Genomic DNA, 22810 nt, shown 5'->3' on the forward strand with positions numbered 1-22810 from the left:
AAAAAAAAATTGCTTAAATTCTGAAAGGTCTGAATGGCATTGAGCAGATCATACTTTAGAAAACACGGCAAGTCCTCTGGAAGTAGAGGCATGTTTATGACAGCCAAGGCTAAAGCATGGTCTGTCAATTTTCTGGAAGAGAAGGAAAAATACTAAGTTCTTTGGGAGTAGAATCTTCTCTGAAAAAGAAGTAATGTAACAGTGACAGGGGAATCAAACATAATTATACAACACAGCAGGTAATAGGATTCAAAAGCATAGTGAAAAATCAAGGGCATGTATTTCCGCTAGTGACAGATCAACAACTGGGTTGCAGTACGGTTATTTTCTATCTGCCAGCTAAAGCCAGGACATGCTGGAGTGGGTCAAAGTCTACAACAATAGCTGTTATATGACACATTAACAATTCTACACAAGAAAAAAAAAAAAATTAAATCTAGACAACATACTTCTAAGGAGATTCATACCTATAAGGAGATTTCACCCCATTCCTTTCACCCACTCCAAAATCAATTTTGTCTTTGCTATAGGTCCCATGAACAAAGCACAAATTAGCACTGACTGTGGATAACATTATCAGTGCTGCTGAAGAAGTCGCATGATTCATGGGAAACACAATGCGACTTCCATTTTTCCTGCACTCCAGGGAAAATCAAATATATAGCACATCCGCCAATGTGAAGGAGGATGCTGAGCATTCACTGGCTCTCCCAGACTTCATGTATGTATGAAAATGAACTGCTTGCTCTTTTCCCTGTTTCCTTCTGCAGGATAAACCTAGCATAGAGAAGAACACCTTAGACTACACTGTCATCCCATGCGGCTATGAAGAATATTCTCTTACATCTCCTCTAAAATAAAATTTCAAAAATTGAAGAAAAATAATTTAAGATTCTACAGAACAACGACTGTCTAGAGAATTCCAGCACAGCAGAAAAATAGGTAGTCCTGAATGTTCCCCCCAGGAAAACCAGCATGTTAATTATTTTACTGCTGTTAGTCTCATGTGCATTTCTGTGGCATTCCTATGTTAAATACTGAAAGTATTAGCGTATTTGACTGCAATCTTTAAGCATCCTTTACATTTCAGCTATTACATTTACAACAACAGGACACGAGGAAATGAATGAAGCTACGCTGGGGAAGTTCAGATTGGACATTAGGAAAAAGTTCTTCACTGAGAAGGTGGTCGATCACTGGAACCCCAGGGAAGTGCGACAGCACCAAGCCTGTCAGAGTTCAAGAGGCATCTGGATGACATCCTTAGTCATATAGCTTAGGTTTGGGTAGTCCCGCGGGGAGCGGGGAGCTGGACTCCATGATCCTTATGGGTCCCTTCAACTTGAGATATTCTATGACTCTATGATTCTATGATTTCCATTAATAGATATCTTATTTTTATAGTAGTTTGTGTAAAATACTCAAGTCCATATTCAGCACACACCTGCTTCATTACAGTTAATTGCAGTAAGATGCTTTTTGCCAGTCTGTTTGTGAGATAAATGCCTATACAACTACAACACACTTATACATTTATAATAAGACTTGCTAGATCTTGATGTTAAAAATGAGAGCTTTTTTTTTTTTTTCCATAAGTTCTGTGATATTTTTTCTACAGCTCCAAATCCTGGGAGCTTGTGATTAGGACAAAAATTTAAAATACTTGAAAACACTTATAAACAAATTTGTTAGACCTCATGGCTGCAAAAGTGATTTGTAAACATGATTCAAGTATACCCTGAAGGTTTAAAGAGTGAATTATTATTTTATTTTGGGAATGCTGAATCGTGATTTTTCAATATTTGCAGCTGGCAGCTGCAAGACACTTGTAAGCTGGAATTCCAATTTAATGAGTAGCCTATAAGAATATTCAGACTAACATTTGAAACTTCTCAAGCTAGAGAAAAAAAAAAGTTTTCAGAGATAATAGATAACTGAAAAATATCACTGAAGCACCAGGAACTATACATTTTCAAAAATCTCTTAATATCCATATTGGGTGGGGAGGGGATATATGTTTGGTTTTTTGTTTTAGAAAACCTGACTGCAGTCTCCCAGGCTTTAAAATGTTGATTACTGCAAAGACAAGTAACAGACCTACTTGATGGAAGTAGTGAACTTTTTTTTTGCACTAAAGAATATCTGAGATGATAAATAACAGGCTAGCAGGTAAAAAGAATGAGAAATGCTAAGCTTATGTTGTAGACTATAAGGACATTTTTCATGTATTTTATGTCTTGTGTCCCTCATAGGTTTCCTGCAGGTAAGATACACCATCTCCAGGACAAGTCATTTGCCTAGTTTCATCCCCTGCACTTTTGCGCTCACAACCACTTATTCTGCTTGTTGTGCTGTCCTCATTTTACTAAATATGTCAGCTTCATCCTTTCAACCCTGTAACAGTAGAATACGACAATAAAACATACTTCTATTTAAATGAAACTTTTGCTCAGCTGTGATTTTATACGGTGAAAAATGTGAGGAAATTGCTGCCAAACCTGTACCACTCTATCATCTGAGTGAGGAAAACAGATGTGGACAAAAATACCTGCTTAGATTAGCTAATATGTCCCATATATATTCTTCCAGTCCCCATGCATCCACATATTATAATAAACCATGTATCCACTAGGTTTAAAGTGAAAATGCAATCACGTAAACGGTCAGATGATACATTTTGGTTTAGCACATGATAATTAACTTTTTCTTTTTAAATTGAACAGACTCACCTGTTAGAAGAGAAACTGTAATAACCACTTTCCTCTAGAACCTCTTCAATTAGAGTCTACAAGATAAAAGAAATTAATTTCAGTAAATTATCTTTATTAAAAGTAATAAATTAATACATATAGGTATATTTATAGCTTACCTGCAACTGTTCATATGTCACCCCTTCTGCTATGTTGCAAGTGCCAACAATACCTTCAAGTAAAACGCAAGTAACGTTATACTACTGAACTTGGGGGTCTATGCTCCCTCATCAGTTTCTTAGAAATTCCAGTACAAATATATTGACAAGAAAGATGCTTGATTATCAGCAGCTTATTCCACTGACCGCAATGACCTCCCGCAAAGATGGGAGGCATCTTATGGCATGATGTGAACATTTGAGGCACGCAATGTTATGACACTATGAAAGAGTTCTAAGTGATGGAAAATATTGTAAATACTTAATGTAACAGAGCACAGCAATGCAACTTCTGTGTTCTTCCCACTTAAAATTTATAGTGGAAAGGGAACACAGCCAGCAGCAATTTGTGATGACAAAAGTATTCTTTGCAGATTAAGAGATATCTGATCAAATTGCATTGTTATCTCCAGGAACAAAATAATGCTCACATTTAAAGTGATTGTTAGGGACTCATTTCCCACTCAAATACCATCCCTGACACCTAGTAGTATTTTCACTTTTTGCAGTAAGCTGTGGAACTGATATGCCAGTCTCAACACAAAGGCCAGCAAAACCAAAGTTTCTCACCCTTCTTTCTGGCACCACAGTTTTTAATGTTACTATGTCCTCTAGTCCACAGATTATGACATGGCTTTTCCTGTATTTAGAAGAATGGAAATGGCACAAATACCAAAATACAGGCTGTGCATTTCCCTTATGTCCATTGCACAAAGAGGCATATGATGAAACAAGTCTCTGAACTGGGAATTGTGGTTCCCTATGCTGGATGATGCCAGCAATGGCAGTTTTGATTAAAGATGGAGCTCATGATTTGTCATTCTGAGTATCACTAGTCCAAAGCACATCTGACACTATTCATTTTCTAAAGTCTATGCATACACTTTACACTATATAGATGTGGTATAGCATATAGCATTTTCCTTCTCAAGTTTGTAGGGCTTGATCTAGCTAGGTAATTAAATCATCCCAGTATAACTGCTTCAAACATGACAGAACACCATAGGGTTTAAACAGAGTTTGTTTAAAAATCAAGTGCAAGAACAAGTAAAACCTAAGTAGGTATTTTCAGTTACAAACATTCCTATTGATTTTCATGGATGAACCATGTCTTGCTTGCATCTTTGATATTTCTTTGTAAGTCCAAAGTATACTCTCTTAAATTAGTAGAATGTTCCATCCGTGGTAAACTGCGTATCTTACCAGGAATTACACAAAACAAAAAAACCAACCAACCAACCCCTGATAATGAAATCATTATAGTCAACATAACTTTACTGTCTTTAAACACAGATCTTAGAGCAGCAATTCCTTCTTCTTTGATACCTACACTTTATTAGAAATATATATGCCACTATAGATGTTTTGTTGCTTGCTTTACCTTTTCTATCATCTGGAAGTAACACATTTCCACCTGAAGAGAGAAGTACCACATGCCAATCTGCTGTGAAGAAGTTGGGCTCAATCACTTCAGGAGAACCTTGCAGCAGCTGGGAGGGAAGGGGGGCAGGGGGAACTGAAAACCTGAAATCTCCATCCTTCCTTTTTGCCAAAACTTCAGACTTCAGTGAGGCAGTTTACCCTTTCCTATGTTTCCCAGTGCAGTCAGAAGTCAAAGGAGACTTCAATATTTTTTAGGTAACGAAAAAGCGGTGAACACAATTATGAACATCCTATCTTTTTGTCTCCAGAAACACTGACTGAAATTTGCAAGCTGCTAAGCTGCACTTAGTATAAAGTACTGAGTTCTTTAGACCATCTGAATAAAATTTCATAAACTATACATTTGTGTGAAGATAAAGAGGAGAGTGTATTCCCTCAAACCTAGGAGAGAAACAGCCAATGATTCTGGATTTCAAAACTGGGGCTTCAAATGAAATTGTTAGTCCATATTCTAGTGGTATAATTCCCATTAGAGGGATCTCAGCACTTCAGAAATCTGAAAGTCAGTTTAGCTACTTGATTATGTAAATGAGGATACTGATGATAAACTTAAAAACATCTAGTTTTGAAAATGTCCACTGGTAACAACTCTGACATAAAAATATATTTGTGAGCAGGACAGAAATTCCAGTTGTGCATTTCTGCAGCATGTTAACGCTTTTACAATTACAGAAACATCTGTTGTTGGAAGACCTTTACCTCACCACCATTCAGTGGATGAATCTTTTTGTCTGCTATTCTAACTTGGTTTTCTAATTCAGCATAGTTAAAACCCCATGATTTTTCAATTTTATTATGCAGAAATTGCACAACCTCGTAACAACACTTGCTGGAAGAGTTCAACCTAATTCTTTTGTCTATTGAGGTTCCTCCTATTACCTTCAAATGACATCCATGCTACCCAACATATTTATGGTGGTGATTTTGGTAAAATATGTATCATTTATTCACTGATGCTTATCAGTTCTCTATCCTTCTAACTGTGCTTTTTGTTGTTGCTTTCTATTAACAGTTTCTGTAACTATTTCCTTCAAGGTAGAAATGCCCAGAATTGCATTCACCATTTCAAACATCTTCAATTTACTACCATTTACTTTTTAAATAGTGTCTATTTCTTCCCTTCAGGTTTAAATCCAATAGTTTTGAAGCTAACACAATTTCACAGTTGATAACATTTATAAATTTATAAATAAATAGGTTCCCTTATTTCTGGACATTTGAAAATTAGGTTAATTTTATAATAAACACTTCCCTTTTCTTACCATATTTTTGGCCATCCTTTCCTGAAAACATCAATTCAATACACAATTAGCAAATATTTCCTTCGATTTAATGTTATGGCTGAAATACAGGAATAGTTTAATGTAAATCCCAGCTTGATTTACAGGACAGCAAATTGGCATGAAAACCAATGACTCAGAGAGAGGCATCTTTCACTATCTTTCAGATGTACTACCAATGCAAACCAATGTAAACACTAAGTAGCCACCTTCCATAGAGCTTAAGCATCTCAGATTAATTATTACAAAAGTATGGGAAGGATTTAACATTTGGGGTCAGTCCGTTCCACAGCAAGCAATGACTTAGAAGATTCCACAGTTCAGTGCAAGTAGGCAACAATCAAATTAGATTACACAGGGGAATTACGTGAGTGATAAGAAATTATCTTTGTCAACAAATTTTAGATACAGTAATGCATAAGTGCTTTGTCATCAATTAAAAAATGAAATATCTTAGCCTCACAGTCTCCCGCAGTAGTGCGCAGATGCTGAGGATGTCATTTTCAGATCCTCTGCTGACTACAGTCTTCTCAGGAGATTTTGAAGGAACGTTTAGAAATTCCAGTATTGGCTGTTCACTCTTTGTTGGAGAGCACTCAGCATGTCATTGGAAAACACGCAGGCATGGTTCTTTAGCCATACCATTCTTGCAAATCTGCGCTATTTTTAAGCTGATGACACTAAACCGTTTCTGACACACTATGCAACAATGGGACACTGTGGGACCATGCTTTCTTAAAATTCATAGTTTTAAGTAGGAATACATTCCAAAAACTGAATAATACTGGGAAACTAATAGTAAATTAAGAAGAGCTTACATAAATTAAGAGCTTACATAATCTTTATCAGCCTTTGTCACAAAATGTTACATTTTCCTTCCTCTTCTCTTTCTAAGCTCTGATGAGATGAAGTCTGGTTTTGTACATCAGCAACTAGCAGGTCCTTTGCATTTACAAAAAACGTTCTAATGATCAGACACAAACTTGAAACCAATCTGTACAAACTGCTTACTTAAAAGCCTCCATATTTTCCAGATAAAACTAGTGAACGTTCTAAATATTTCCTTTTAAAAATGGAATCTTACACTTACATTTTTGTGATATTAAAATCAATAGGTTAATTCAAATAGAAGATACAAAGTCAACTGTAGGTAGTAATTAGTGTACTACACCTTTTTAATTTCTGATTTCAGATTACAAGGATTGCTCTGCTGACTGAAGAGGGACTTCTTGAATCTCTCAATGATTCTCCTTTTCGAGTTGCATTGCAAAGCTGGAGGAAGCTATAGAAAACAAAGAAACAGATGTTTTCACCGCTCAGTTACACCTCCCACAAAAATGACCTAATCAGCAGTAACATTACTGGAAAAAGTAGCTACACTGCAAAAAGAAACATTGATGTTTAATAGCATGGTGATAAACAATAGTACAAGACTTGATTTAATGGCATATTATAATAATGTTCCTTAGTTTGCCCGTTCTGATAAGCTTGGGCAAACTCATATAACTCAGTCTATCTAGGCCTGAATCACAGAATCATTTTGGTTGGAAAAGACCTTTAAGATCATCAAGTCCAACCTTTAACCTAACCCTGCCATCCCACCACTAAACCATGTCCCTAAGCACCTCATCTACCCTTCTTTTAAATACCTCTACCACCTCCCTGGGCAGCCCATTCCAGAGCCTGACAACCCTGTCGGTGAAGAAGTTTTTCCTAATGTCTAGCCTAAACCTGCCCTGGCGCAGCTTCAGACCCTTCCCCCTCGTCCTATCATCTGTTACCAGGGAGAAGAGGCTGACCCCCACCTTACTACAGCCTCCTTTCAGGTAGCTGTAGAGGGCGATAAGGTCTCCCTTCAGCTTCATCTTCTCCAGACTAAACAACGCCAGTTCCCTCAGCCGCTCCTCGTATGACTTGTGTTCTAGACCCCCCACCAGCTTTGTGGTTCTCCTCTGGACATGTTCCAGCAATGCAACATCTTTCTTGTAGTGAGGGGCCCAAAACTGAACACAGGATTCAAGGTGTGGCCTCACCAGCACCGAGTACAGGGGCACGATCACTTCCCTACTCCTGCTGGCTGAAGGTGAAGATCATTATAATAAGCCTAATACAGGTAATACTAGATTTGCCTCCCTGATCAAAGTGCCACTATTTGAGACATTTTTCTACAGACAAAGGCCATAGAACACTGGACTAGATTTCACATAGGCTATAATGAGCCACTCCAGCTGAAATTAATGAAACTTCAGGAAGCTTAGACCTTCACTCAGTGTGTGTAAAAATTAATGTGAATCTTCCTCATGGCTTCAACAGGCTCTCTTAAGGTCCTTATGTACATCTTAATACAATCCAGAGTGTATCTTTTGCTAGAAGCTTCTTGTGGCAGGTAATTTACATTTCACTTGTCTATAAAGCAAAACTGATTTTATATATTTATTTTCTCCCATATTTTTTGGTTGAAAAAGTACAAATCTTTCAACTATATTCACAAAAGAAAAGCGCAAATGATACTTTATTGTGTTTTAAAGTCTTCAACTGACAGTTCAAAGGAGGTCTCTTCCTTTGCTCTTTGAGATTTTAAAAATCTTTTTTATGCTCCAACAGTAAATGTAAAGCTCCAGCTGTTGGTCACTGCAATGAGACCAACCCAGTCTGATGACAACTGTACTATATGATATGTACTACCATATAGTAGTACTGTACAAGGTATGTACTACCTTTTTGGAAGGTTCTCCTACGCTGTTTCTGTATAGTTGCTTATACCTGCAGACAGTGTTTGTAAAACTATGATTTTTCCGCCATTTAGTATGGTAGAATATAATTACATCAATGATGTGAATTCACAAAGTGCCATTCCATCGAATGCAGGAAGCTTTTTGACTACTCAAGGAAGGTTTGACCACTGGCGATTCACATTCACTGTCGCAGTACACATTATAAAGATATTTTTCCCATTGGAACAAATTATTGCTCTCAGATGGCTATAAATCTAGAACAGCTATTATTGGCCTCACAGGAGTCCTGATTTGCTCTGGCAAACCAGGGATCAAGGTTACATCCTATGCATAAAAGACTTCATCAGACAGTTGGGTGCATACAGTTTTCTGTTACAGACAGATACTACTCTCTTTTTGTGCAGATAAGGCCTTACACATATGCTTTAAGTCAGATATTGAACGTTCCTTAGCATATAAGCGAGCTAAAAAAAAAATGCCTTAGGAGAGGCCTGCGAGATACTCTATAGACAACATGCCATTGCAATGAACTGTGTGCAGTTAATGTACCATGGGCATACTGGGATATTCTGAAGCAAAAGGTGGTAAAGGACAAGTCCACTGCATGAGGAACTCAGTCGCCTCAGGCACCAGTGTTCAATTTTAGCTTTTGTTTTAATGAAATCAGATGTCAGACCAGTTTAAAAAAAAAAAAAACAAAAGAGGCCAAGGATTTACATAATGCTTTTTTAAAAGCTTGCTCTTACATTGTTTTCCAGGATCACTCTGACTCTCGTTCCCATGGAAACTGGATTGGGAAGGCTGCTGGCAGCCAAGAACTAACAGGCAAGAACTCTCCCTTGTAAACTTCAGTTTAGAATTGTTGGCTGAAATATGTAACAGAGTTTTCTAAAACAGCTACGTATTAGAAAAAATATTCTAACTTAGATTTCTAAGCACATAAGTACGCAAGAAGCACACAGTACACAGTGAACAAGAACAGGCATGGATCCTGGTTTCTCCGCCTTCCCATTCCAAAACCAACTGACACTGAAAGCATCAAAGTCGTTACTACTGCTTCCGTGGTCAATTCTGAGTGAGTCTTTCAGTTGCTGTTAGTTCTCAGTTACCAGGCATCCATATTCTGGTAACTTGCATTAATTACTAGGCCACTTGAGAAAACCTTCAATAGACAGGGTAGGTTCACTAATGAGCATCTTGGACGTACTCCTAATATGGCATGTGAAGACTGAACTGTCTAATTCCTGTTAGCAGGTGAAGGAGACCATTCTTGCAATAAAGTCAATCAATTCCAATTACTTTAAATAGCATTTGTTTTCTTTGTCCCTGTATTACCTGTTTTGATAAACTTGACAGTTTTAAAAAAAAAAACAAAACAACACACATATAAAATACACCCAAGTTCAGTTATGCTATTCTATTCTAAACAAAACCATACAAATTTGGCTCAGCAATCTGAAATCCCTGGAGGTGATAAACATCACTTTCCAAATATAAGCACTTCATTTTGGAAAATAAAAAGATGTTTATTGAATAACAGCAGATTTTGCAAGTAACTGAATGGCAGCCATCTCTCTGGAGAATAAAAAGTTTTCCTTTGCATTTTTAGTTGAGAGTTCAATGCAGAATTAAGAACAGCTCCATTTTTGCTTTGGAATCAGCATGAAATAACTTCAACTCTCTTCCATTATGAAACAATTGAACTTAATTTTAAAATAAGTCTTAAGTTTGAAAAAGATCTGACATTTCAAAATATTTAACATATTCAGGATTTGAATTATTGCACTAGAAATCCCAAGAAATGACTACTATTTATTGATAATAAAAAATATTACCTAGAAGTTATTTAGAATCTATTGCTACAGAGGAAAGCATTTGCTGTACTCTCCATGTCTGTATATGATATTAAGTCACTTAAAATATTCATATTGCTGGTATGACAGCATGTTGTAAAAATAATTTACTGTACAATCCATTTTTCTGAGGTGAGCCAATGAATTTTTTTCATATGACTCAATTATTGCCATCCTCCACATACTAATATTCAAGGTTAGTCCTTATTTAAATGATATATTTTTAAAGCATCCTGCCATCTGCAAAAATGTCAAGTTCTGTTGTTTTTAAAGAACAGTGACTAAATTAGCAGCACTTTGCAGTACCATCATTTTGACAACAGCAAATAACTAAAAAGTATAGAATGTCAGAAGCAACAGTAATGCATACTTGAGTGATGAAGATAATTTTGTGCAGCTGAATAAGAATCTGCTGAACAGGGTCACTGATCTGACGCACCTTCCGTTGTGACACAGCAATTCCTGCCGATGCTGTAGATGACAACAGTAAAATCAGGCGGACAGCTAATTTTGTTGCCATAATATATTAATAGCGTGTTTAAAATCTGTAGATGTAAATATTAAGTTTTAATGCATGACTTGTTTTTCCAATAGTGTTGGGAACAAAAGAAGGATAATGTAAAAACTTAAAAGATTAGACAATGTAATTGATAATGGGTTTCAAAAGAAAATCCCTTTCTCTGAGTCACTTCTGAGTTACTCTAAGAGAAAAGAAGCATTAATGTACTTCACAATTCATAAAAGTTTTCCCATGTTTACTCAAAAGGAAATTTAAAAATAGGATAAACAGAATTTTCTTATTTTAACTGATTTTTTTTTTACATAGGCCAACACAAATTATATTTATTTTTATATAGTTTGATATTGTGAAATTTATTTTCATTTTACCCCAAGAATGACAATAAAATGTCTGATGCAGACCACTTGGAGAACAATTTTATTAAAATATACTTTCATGTTGCCTTATAGTGATGTGTGTTCCTTTATCACAGCTACTTGTTGTTTCCAACACCCAACAAGGCGTATTTTGAGAAAAACCTCAAGAAAATGTGAAAGAAGCTATGAATCTCTTGGGTCTTCTTTACTTTGTACCAGAAAATGAGTGGTTTCTGTTATAACTTCCTCTTCACCAGAGATCATCCTACTTAAAGGACGTATTAATGAAGATTGTGGAAAGGACCTGTTCCCAGCATTCTCCATGATCAAAACGACTCCATCATAAAGCACATGAATGGCATTTTTCACATTTAGAGTAAAAGAACATCAACGCTAAGCAAAGAATGATGCTGTAAAAAGTCCTCTCCCTGCAAAGGAAAGAATGCAGACAATTGCTCTGTATTATAGACTGTATATTGCTTTTGCTTGTAAATTCCATAAAAATAGTAGTGTCTCCCTGTGAATACAAGGGAAAACTGGGGTTTAAAAACTTCTAAATGCAAAGCTAGTTATGTATTGATAGAAAAATCTATGAGGTTAAGCAAACCAAAAAATGGGTTCGTGCAAACCAGAAAATATTAACACTGATTCAATTCCAATGTACATATGCATGTAATCATGAGCTATGCACATTACATATACACTATATCTAATGAAAATTTTATCCCCCCACCTCTGCCATATTATGCAGGATATGAAGTTGGCCTGTTTGAAGAAAAATAAAAGACTAAACAAATTTAGAAATTACATATTTTATCAGTTTTGAGAAGTGATGTGTCTCTTAATATATCTCCATATCATTTCTCTAATCATTAACATTCAAGTAACTTCTACATTAGACAGAAGATAAAATGTTCATTAAGAGATCACAAAGCTGGAGATCCACAATAAGAAAGTATTGGCACTTCGATATGAAAAAAACTTTTTTTTTTAAACACATTGTATTTCAGTATTTCCTTTAGCTATTTCCTAACATGCACAACGGATTTGTATACACAAATTCACAAACAGTGCACACACAGGCTTATATTTAAGTGCTTAACTATGTAATTGGGTATCCAAAATGTGATCTGCTAAAAAGCGTCCATCATACCCAATGACAATGATACTACATTTTGTAGTACAAACTCTGAAGTAATGAACAGAGTCCATTTGGAACTAAAAGGAAAAAACATGACTTTAGAATTAAGAATTTTGCAGTACTTCAAACATTTAGGCATCCTCATATAATTTTTATTAGATCATTCTTGATTTATTTAGATAAGTGTGAATTAAGTACCACGGCAAGGAGCAAGAAAGCTGAATTTTTCTTATTTTATGAAAACAGTGAGTAGGTGTAAACCTATTCCTCTAAAGCTGGACTACCATCCCCTGTCAAGCAAATCCATGTATGTAATGTCTATTTTTCATAGACAAATGCACTGCAAAGGAAGTCATGCATGAATAGAAGCTATGTTTTTCTTTCAGCAAAATGAATTCAAAACAACAATTTTAAACTGTTCATTTATTTCTACGTGTTAAAATCAGATTAAAAAAATATATCAGCTATGTGAAAATATTTAGTTCTTGGGATCAAGTATTGAAAAAAAAAAAGCTGAAAGTTTATTTCCCCCACTGAACTACTGTTTGGGACTTATCACAAACAGCCATTACATCAGATATCATCTTGGTCATACAGAATTTGAGACAGATGTACTTGTCTGCTGTAGATGCATTTTTTCTTGTAGTACAAGCAGCCTGGTGATTAAAAGACTGCGCTCTTTTTCTGAAGCAAAACTGCCCTAATTTACCAGCAAGTAATATAAAATATCCATGTGATTTGTTTCCTGCCATATTCAACGAGATTTTTGAAAAATACTAGCCAAAGGCAGCTTGGTAAAAAGCAAAACTAAATTCACTTGACTACCTGAGTAAGTGAGCATTACTTAACATTTACAAAGCACAGTAAACTCAGTACTGATTTGTAGATATCATACCTAAAAGATCGACTATATTTTGTTAACTAAAGAGCATTATGAACTTACCTGTTGAACTAAAAAAAGACTTAATTATTATTTGTGTTCCATGGATTATTTTTAATTCCAGACATAAGAACCAATACAGAAATACTGCTGATCAAGCTTTAGGTAATTTAATAAAATTAGGGCACAGAAGTAAATCTTGTGTGTTCTACAAACTGTGCAGATTTACAAAATACTGTTCAGATTCTAAATATAACAATTAAAACAAACAGACCAGCTTGATTCTTATTTACCTAGTGCTCGTCTATCACGCTTTGCCTGCTGAAAAAGAGTATAGAGCCAAAACTAAATCAGATTCTTCGATTTTTATGTGGTAAATCAATCATTATTTATTATTTTTAATCTTGTGTATTGAAGTCATACACACTGTCAGACCCAGAGATTAAATAAAAGCTTATCAGCAGACTGCCACTATAAAACACTTAGTGTATCACTAAATAACATTAGTTAACAAAATTATCTTTCCAAGCTGAGTATTAGACCTGGTTGCTAAGCAAAGAGCTTATGTCCAAGTATTGAACTTCAGCCAGCAGTGCCATATCTCTCCAATACAGTTATCTCTAAACTACACTTCAGAGGCCAATTTAGATCCATATTCTAAAATTTTCTCATACAGAAACACTCTGGGGATTATAAAGTCTTATGTACAGACTCACATCCACCTAATTTTTTTTTTTTTTTTTTTTTTTTTTTTGCAAAGAGATCTGGTATCAAGAATGAAAATTCTACTGAGAGGGAGATGAAATCCAAATACCAAAATTAATTAGCCCATGACTGAACTATTATCATTGTCTTTCTGTTGAATTTCTTCACTGGCTACTTTAACAAGAAGCAGAAGAGAGACATTCACAAACTGAAGCATCTAGGTCCCAACCAGATCCGAGCTGCACTCTCACAGGATATATGTCTTTCTCTATCACAGACACATTTCTAGTAGGATCAAGAAGATAACAACATCATTGCTATTGCTGGATTTTTTGTGGCAATGCCTTCTGGCAGACGAGTTGAGAGAGGCAAGTGAAATTCAGTTTTTCACTAAATCTCCTCTTAATAATCAACATGAGGAAAAGTAGTCTTGCATTTCACCTGCGCAATTTAAGGAAGAATTTAAGTTGGTCTTTCTGCTCAAGGTGACAGTGGAAGCCATGCTATAATAATCTGAAATACTATATGCCACGAGAAGAACAAATTTGATTTAGCTCTTTTTGCCTCATTTTCACCACTCTACCAACTGTTTCAACACTGCTATGTTAAATCCCAAAATAAATAGTATAATCTTGCCGCTACAACACATGAATCTTCAGTTTTTGTTAGGACACTGATAAAAAAAATCCACTTCCTTGACACGTTATCTTTTTCACTGCTCCCTGTTCTGTGGTATTTTACTTCTCCTTTGACGTCAACGGCTTGTATTACAAAACAAAAGCAAATAAATAAGTGCCCTTTCTTTTGTGGGTCTTCTCAGTTGTTGGTTGTTTTTTTTTTTTATCTGAATGAAAATATACTTGGAATTATATCAGCAAACAGAAAGGACCGAATAGGACATAATATGGATTTCCCTGCTATCCAGTGTATAGAGCTTTATCTCTTTTCTAGTATGACAGCAAGTCATATGACTTACTAGTCTAGCAGGACCAGATGTAATGCCTACTCGTAATGTTTATGTGCTTCAAAGACAGCTGGAGGCCCAATGTTCAGCAAGCAACTTTAGGAGTTCCCATAAAGTCCATGTACTCCAGACCACTCCACAATTACCTCTTCTTAAATACAGGAGCATAGCATTATTTGGGGGATGAGGACATGTGTGTGCAAATAGGCTGCTGAGGACTTGATCAAAAAACTTTTAAGAGTTTTTACCCAAAAGGAAAACATTACTGACAAAAGATATCAGATTTGCTCAAAGTACCCATAGGACTGAAAATATTAACAAAGGCTAAAGTGTTTGCAGATCATTATAACCCTGCTACATTACTGCTGGATAGTAGGTTTCAACTGTATGTTGGTATTCAAATGGCATTCTTCAGCAAACAGCATTGAAAACAGCTGAAAGTGGACAGAAAATTTAGATTTGTACTGCATAATTAAAATTCCTAATACAATTTTTATATCAAAAAGCTGTGAAATAGAAGTTAGTATAGACAAAAAGTCCTTTTTATATAAAGATCAATATTTCAACTGCTCAAATAATTTTCTTTCAAGTATAGTTTAATTCAGACAATATGCATTCTGAAATCACAGTTTTGCAGCTTACAGCATGTGAAGCTTCTCAGTAAGAAAGTGACTCAAATGGAAAACTTGTTTCATCAATGACATATACATACTTGATAATTTACAGGGGCTCTGTGAAACATTCCTTTCATAGGAGAAATTCCCATTGCATTCAGAAGATGTTTAAGCAGGATAATGACCATTAAAATTAGGTCTTACTGATTTACTATTGGAATTCATGTTTTTAAAAATTTCTTAATGATATTTCAGATAACATATTTGTATCTGAAATGTAATTCTCTCCTTTACTAACATTTAAAAATTTAATTAGATAATACAATGATTTTTCATTTTGCAAAGAACTACAGCTGAAAGACTATAAGACTGCCACCCTGTCATGAACAAATCCTCTATTTTCTTAGTGTGGGCCCTGCGCACGAGTAGAAGCACTCTTAAGAGCAGATCAATAGGCAGTAAAGCTGAAGAAATAAAAGAAGAGACACTTGATATGCAACAGCAGAATAAGGTTTAAAAATGTGGAAATATTAGGTTCACTTTAAGTTAAATTTTGATTTTGTTGCAAGCACAGAATTACCTGGTCGCAGTCTTGATCCCGGACCTTCAATATAATCTCTATTAAAAAAAAAAAAAAAAAAAAAAAAAAGTAGTTGTAATTGTGTCTGACATAAATGACTGTAGAGGAAATATCAGTATTCCCTGACTCCTCCTCATATCTCCTCTAAAGGAAATCTGTCCAAATTCACTAGTTTTCAACTCCGCATTTGTAAGTCATACAAAGGCTGGCTTACTCTATGTGTCCAAAATAGCGTAACTTCTACTAATTAAAAGTTAGACTTCATTCCTTTCCCTGCTCAGTTTTTAGCGTGGAATGTACAAAAACAGTAGACAGAATTTTAATATTTAAAACTCAATCCACTAGATTACATATTCTTTTGCATTTGTACAGCATGTGCTGGTTTTGGCTGGGATAGAGTTAATTTTCTTTACAGCAGCTAGTACAGGGCTATGTTTTGGATTTGTGCTGAAAACAGTGGTGATAACAAAGGGATTTTTTTGTTACTGCTGAGCAGTGCTGACAGAGTCAAGGCCTTTTCTGCCTCTCACCCCACCCTACCCACAAGTGGGCTGGGGGTGCACAAGAAGTTAGGAGGGGACACAGCCAGGACAGCTGATCCCCACTTACCAAAGGGGTGTTCCAGACTATATGACATCATGCTCAGCATATAAAGCTGGGGAAGAAGGAAGGGGGGAACGTTCAGAGTTATGGCGTTTGTCTTCCCAAGTAACCGTTATGCGTGATGGAGCCCTGCTTTCCTGGAGATGGCTGAACACCCGACTGCTGATGGGAAGCAGTGAATTTTTGCTTTGCTTGCATGCACAGCTTTTCCTTTGCCTATTAAACCGTCTTTATCTCAACCCATGCGTTTTCTTGCTTTTCCACTTCTGAGTCTCTCCCCCCTCCCACTGGGGGGGAGTGGGTGAGCAGTGGGTGGCATTTAGTTGCCATCTGGGATTAAACCACAACAAAGGACATTTCAATTAACCCATTTTATGGATAGAATACATAAAATAATTATTGTCTAGTGGATAAAAACAGGAGTAATAATTCATACAGTACTAGTAAAGTGGGGGAAAAAATTAATATTACATCACTAGGATACCAATACTCAATGTCAGAAATAGAGGTCCAGATGTTTCAGTGCTAGCTTCTGCTCCGTACTCAGCACAAATGCTGTCCCAGCCTGCAGATTTCACTAGCTGAGATAAGCAACAACAAATGGATACAGACAGATGGGGAATGGAAAGAACCAATATGATGTCCTGATGGATGGCAGCCTCAACAGCCCTAGCATGTCAAGAATTTTTTAGGCAGTAGGGAAATTACAGTTGCAAGGAGTAATTAAGAAGAAAGATAAGGAGATAGTTTTGCTAATGTTTATGTCAGGGGCAGAGATGGAGAAAAAACAAACGCTCTTGCTTCAACGCTCAAGTATTAGGAGGCTGCCATTACTGACTGCAGCAGGACTGAAACTGGAAAGCTGGTGAGTGGAAAGTGACAGACTGGATGGTGATATGCTAAGAACAACTCTGAAAGCAAAAATGGAGTATTGCATTTGAAGTGATAGGAAAAGCACAACCAGTAAAAGGATACACACAGAAGAAGGCAAGGTTGAAGGTAGGGGTATAAAAATGTTCCTCACAGCAGTGTATTAAATGGGCAGCTGAGCGACTAGACTGCACGTATCAAAACCAGGAAAAAAATGCAAACCCAGAATTTGGCTAACTACTGTCAGTTTAAGCTGATGTAGCAAGGTCCACTTTTAATGTCAGTCCTCAAATTACTCACATAAAGCTTCTGTGTGCAAACACTCTCAAACAATATCCTCAAGCAGACTTAAGTGTCATAGGCTGAGATAAAATGAAGTTGTAATAAGTAAGGACATGTTTCATGAAGGCAATTGCACAACTGTTCCACTGTGAAACAACTGACTGGAATTGATCATAACAATGATCAATTATATAATTGATATTAAAATCATAAATTGTACCTACCTAATCTGAGGTTGTCTTTCAGAAGCACTAAAACTTTGTTTAATTATACCTGAAACAAATGCATAGAAATTATCTCTGCAGTAAAAAAAAAAATACACACATGCATGTTAGTATTTTCTATGTCCCAGACATAAAGTCAAAATAACTTCTAAAAAGCAATGTTAAACAGACACCAAACCCCCATTTGACTATGGAGTTGCTGCCTGATGGATCAAAGATTTGCTTGCATCGTAACTAAAACCTCAGCCCCGCACAGTATTTTAATAAATACTTTCAGAATTTCACAGAAACTAATAACATATGCTGACTAGATGCCCACAAAAGATGTATCTGGATTTGCATTAAATAACTACCTCAGTTACGGCTACCAATATAGACACTACATTGTCTCTACTCTGGATAAAAAGCTAGAACATTTACCCACTTTCTCAGAGGACCTTTGATTGTTTGTCTAAACCTTGTTCTACCAGTTTTGTTGCCACTATTCTATTAGCTAACTATTCTAGCTACTACATATGCAATATTTTACCTCTTAAATTATCCCACTGATTTTAAGACCTTGAAGACAGGGTTGTTAGCAGTTATCAGTCAAACATCTAATTGGCAATAAAACTGAACCCAAACATTTCTGGCATTTATTGCATAGTGCCCAAAAACGTGAAGAATTAGGGGTAATGTTTGATGATATATTTATTATTTATGCAGTTGGAAAGCATTGCCTTAAAACAAGTATTTGTCTTAAGCATTCGTCTGTCTTAAAACATTCCCATAAAAACATTTCTTCAATGGCAATTTTGATATATGAGACCACGCTCTCCTATAAATGATATCTCGCTTTGAATGAGGAGTAAGTGTATGTTTAAATTGAAATATATTTCAGATAACTGAAGGCCTGAGGAGTAAGATTAGGAAATTTTACAATTTTCCTGTACAATTAATGCATTTTAATATAATAATCTGCATCTTTGTCTACATGAGATGTTCTTCCACACTAGTAACATCACAAGCATTATCATAAAACAAGAACAGAGGCATCTAATCATTCAAACAGTAGCTAAGAAAAAAAAAATGCCAAACTTACACTAGTTTTCATATTTTTGGTCTTGTTACAGCAGTTATATTAGTCCTAGAGCAGTAGAAGACTTTCAGAGAGCAAACACACTTCTAAGAGTCTTAAATCTTTTCATTGTGTTCAAATATACTTTCTGTTGCCCTCCAAAATATAGTGCTTCTATTTTTCCTACTTTCCTGAGATCCTCTGAATTTTTAAAAAAAAAAAAAAAATCCTGAAGGAGGCTGGCAACTGTCACACAGAAGTTACTTTAAAACCAAAAGAAACGATACATCTTCAGGCAAATCTGTCTCCCTAAAAAGAAGACACACAGACAGACAGAATGAAGGAAAAAAGAAACAGTATTTTATTCCCTGGTAATGCTTTGCTTAGCAAAAGAGATACTAAAACTCTGTAGTAGTTAGCCCAAAAGAAGGTTTGATAAGAGCAGTTGATTTATGTAATAGCAAATAAACGAGGCCCTTATAGAAGCAAAGATCATTCAATTAACTTTAACACTTGAGATAGGGAAATAGATAGGAAAATACAGTGTCCACTGCATTCCACGTAAAGAAGGACTTTGGAAATGAAAAAATATGATTGTGCCTATTCAAGGAACCGATTCTTTACCTACTTAAGATGCAAACACAATAATACAAATACAAAAGTAGAAGCTCTGACTGAACCTGAATCATGCTGCTTGGGGTAAGGATTATGAGTTACAATCTCAGACACTGTTGTAACAAAGACTATTATATATTATGGGAATATGTGCAAGAAAATCTGTAACAGAAGCCATTTGGCTAGAAAGCTAAATTTGAACACAGTTGTTTGTTAGAATTTTAAAAACAGCTCCCCTTTCCAAGTATCCATATACAAAACTGGATTTGAAATAATATACCCTTTAGCTGTTTCAAATAAATGGTCTCTCTATCAGTAAAGGGCTTATATCCAAATTTTCTTGATCAGTTTGATGACTCACCACATTTGACTTGCTAATCTGCCAGCTTATGAGTGTATTTACAAGTGCATGATATTTCACACCAAAGAGTCTGTCTCACCACTCGTATCTCTGCATGGCAGAGATGCAATATATTCTGATTCATATGCTAAAGTTAGGAAAATACTTAGTAATGCTAAGAAAAAAAAAAACCACAACCAAAAATCATGATGCAGAACATCAGCAAACAATAGCCAACACCCTTCAGTGCCATTTTCATTGCTTATTATTATGTCAGAGACCCACTGAGCAGCTACAGCTGAGAGGAGTCTCTATGAAAATACGTTTGAAATTATTTCTTCAATAACTAAGCATGAGGAGACTCAAACATCTAAAAATCACTGTAACAAACGCATTCATGCGTGTATACACACACACACAAACACTAATGACTTTAGTTATAATCCTTAGTCTTTTGTGTAAGAATGACGCTAATCATACAAAGTCAGACAGGGAGTAAGAAACAACACAGATGTGTAGGAAAGTTAAATGTAAGTCATGGAGCACATAGTGCATAGTTCAGCCCAGGGTGTTACCTGGACCTTATTTCCTTTTACCGTGGTTACTCCTTTGATACGTATGGGAAGAGCAAGGCAACATATGTTTTGTTCAAAGGCCTTGCACGAGGGAATTTCTCAATTCAAGATGATCTCAATGAAAATGAAATGTAAATCCTCCATCTCTCTCCTGTTTTGTGCCCACCCTTGTTGGAATGCGAGAGACTCACAAAAGCCAAAGCTTTTGATTCTCATCAGCCTCCTTATTCTGAAGAGCTCTATGAAGATATATACATCAAATGTGGCATCAAGCATTTTTCCAATTGCTACCTTGGTCTTTAATAGCTGATGTAATTAAAGCAACTTCTAAGGCTTTAACTTCATAACATGCATTGACATCAGTGCAAATCATACAAATACATTCTAATAAGCAGGTTAGTGTTTTTCTCTTGCAGGCACCTAACCATGCAATTTCAAGAAAAGAGCTTATAACATGATATGAGTTCCGAAAAACCTGGGAAGACAGTAACTTTTGCTCTGGCTTTCGCTTCACTAGTATCTAAAAAAACCACTCTGAAAACATTTTCAAGTTTGATCAGACTGATAGGAAAACTGAATCAAGATTCCATATTAGCAGAAAAATTCAATCCATCTCCTTAAATGAAATGGAAGCAACGGAAGTGGTTTTTTGAATGACAGTTTAATGAACCCTTCAGGAAAAAGGTCAAATTACATTTATTTATACAAGACACTCTTAGTAAGCTGCCCTTTAAATCACTGTACACTGCAACGGACAGTCCCAACCAGGTTAATTAAGCTGTGTGCAGAGCAAACAGACTTGAGGTTTTTGCTCATTAGCAGTAACTACGTGTACAGCAACAGAAGTTGCCATAAAAATACTTTAAGCTTAACTCAAGCATCATACAGGAAAACCAGGTCTTGGAAGATCTTGTTCTAACTGATGTCTTCAACAAAGTCCCATTACGCTGAGGTCTCAAGGGAAATCTGAATCTTAGACAAAGTCAAATTGGGAAAAACAAGCCTAAAACCACTGTAAGATCTCCAAAATTATTCGCAGACAGACCATTGTGCAAATTGTGGGGTTCTTGATGCAATAATAATTTTCAACAAATTTCCTAAGCTTTCCCCCCTCAAGCTAAAGAACCATCTATAGTAGATGTGGTAAGATCTTAACCCTAAGACTTATCAAACTATCTAAATGTCTTATGTAAAGAAATATCTTCTCAAATCATCAAATCCAAAGAATACTAATTGGTCTGAATTAAAAAAAAAAACCGAAAACAAAAACAAACCACAAACCAACACTCTGTAATCACAGAACTTGCAAGATATAAGGTAGCTGCCTGCAATTAAGCCCAAATTTTGAATCAAACTACTAGCTTCAGACAGCAAGTGACATTACTGAATGAGTATTTATTTCCTATTGTGTTTGTTGTTATTCTCAAAAATAGTTAAATTTGGAGCTAAGTGATGACCTAAACTCAGAGCCCAATCATTTGCTACATACAACATGCAGAGTTCCTATTTTGAGACTATCCTAGTTCTAAAAATCCCCAGTTATTCAACTGGATACATTTGACTGCTTTGAGCATTACCTGCACAAAACTCAAGTCCTGGCACTGTGTAAACAAGTCATTTTTCTAAAAGCTCAAAGAAAGACATAGGAGACCCTTCGAGAGTTACATCACTAGAATATTCCTCTGGCAGATCTGTGGTCTCTTCATTACACAGTAACTCTGAATACTATTGCACTGCAGAAATTTTGGCAACATCTTTGCCTATTGGCCCCAAGTTAGATACGTCCAGAGATTTCTCCAAATACTGGCAACATATATTAAATTAGGAGGTAACACAAAAACTCCTAAGCAAGATACAGCACAACAACAGGACTGTGCACTGGGACTTCTTAGCCTCATGAAAAGCTAGTACTGAGCAATTCTGAAAGGGAATTGTCGTATGCTTACCTTTTTATTGTGAGGATGGTCAGAAGGCAAGTATATAAAATCCTAGGGACTAGGGTTTTCTGATAGTATATTTTACACAGAACTAGTCTTTCAATGTATTTAGGACATTGTCCTGATTGCAGTGTAGATGAATATGATACAAGGAAACAAAAAATATTTTCCAAAAAGTGTTCCCAGACATAGAGTAAACTTTTAAAGTGTCTCTCACCCAACTGACATACTAGCCCTACTGGACTACAATGCACTAAGAGATACCACTATTTTCCTGCTGTTTGGTTTACCAGCAGAAATGCAAGTACAATTACACTGTAAATCAAAC

General features: G+C 35.9%; 1 protein-coding gene across 2 annotated transcripts in view; it reads right to left on the reverse strand.

The window, feature by feature from the left end:
• The window catches only part of NEK10 (NIMA related kinase 10), a 106509-nt gene that overhangs the window by 8828 nt on the left and 74871 nt on the right, over window positions 1-22810 (reverse strand). The window contains exons 28-35 of one of the 2 annotated variants that reach the window (XM_035890697.1): window positions 17959-18007; window positions 15980-16017; window positions 15723-15863; window positions 10590-10723; window positions 6803-6913; window positions 4290-4398; window positions 2870-2922; window positions 2730-2785 (exon numbers count right to left, since the gene is read on the reverse strand). In XM_035890697.1, the coding sequence (XP_035746590.1) occupies window positions 2730-2785; window positions 2870-2922; window positions 4290-4398; window positions 6803-6913; window positions 10590-10723; window positions 15723-15863; window positions 15980-16017; window positions 17959-18007 (691 nt within the window). Of the gene's footprint in view, window positions 1-2725; window positions 2786-2869; window positions 2923-4289; window positions 4399-6802; window positions 6914-10589; window positions 10724-15722; window positions 15864-15979; window positions 16018-17958; window positions 18008-22810 lie in introns of those variants that run through there. The other variant, XM_035890698.1, reaches the window with a different exon arrangement.

Source organism: Egretta garzetta, unplaced genomic scaffold, assembly GCF_000687185.1.
Source record: "Egretta garzetta isolate BGI_Z169 unplaced genomic scaffold, ASM68718v1 scaffold313, whole genome shotgun sequence".
Lineage (NCBI taxonomy): Eukaryota > Metazoa > Chordata > Aves > Pelecaniformes > Ardeidae > Egretta > Egretta garzetta.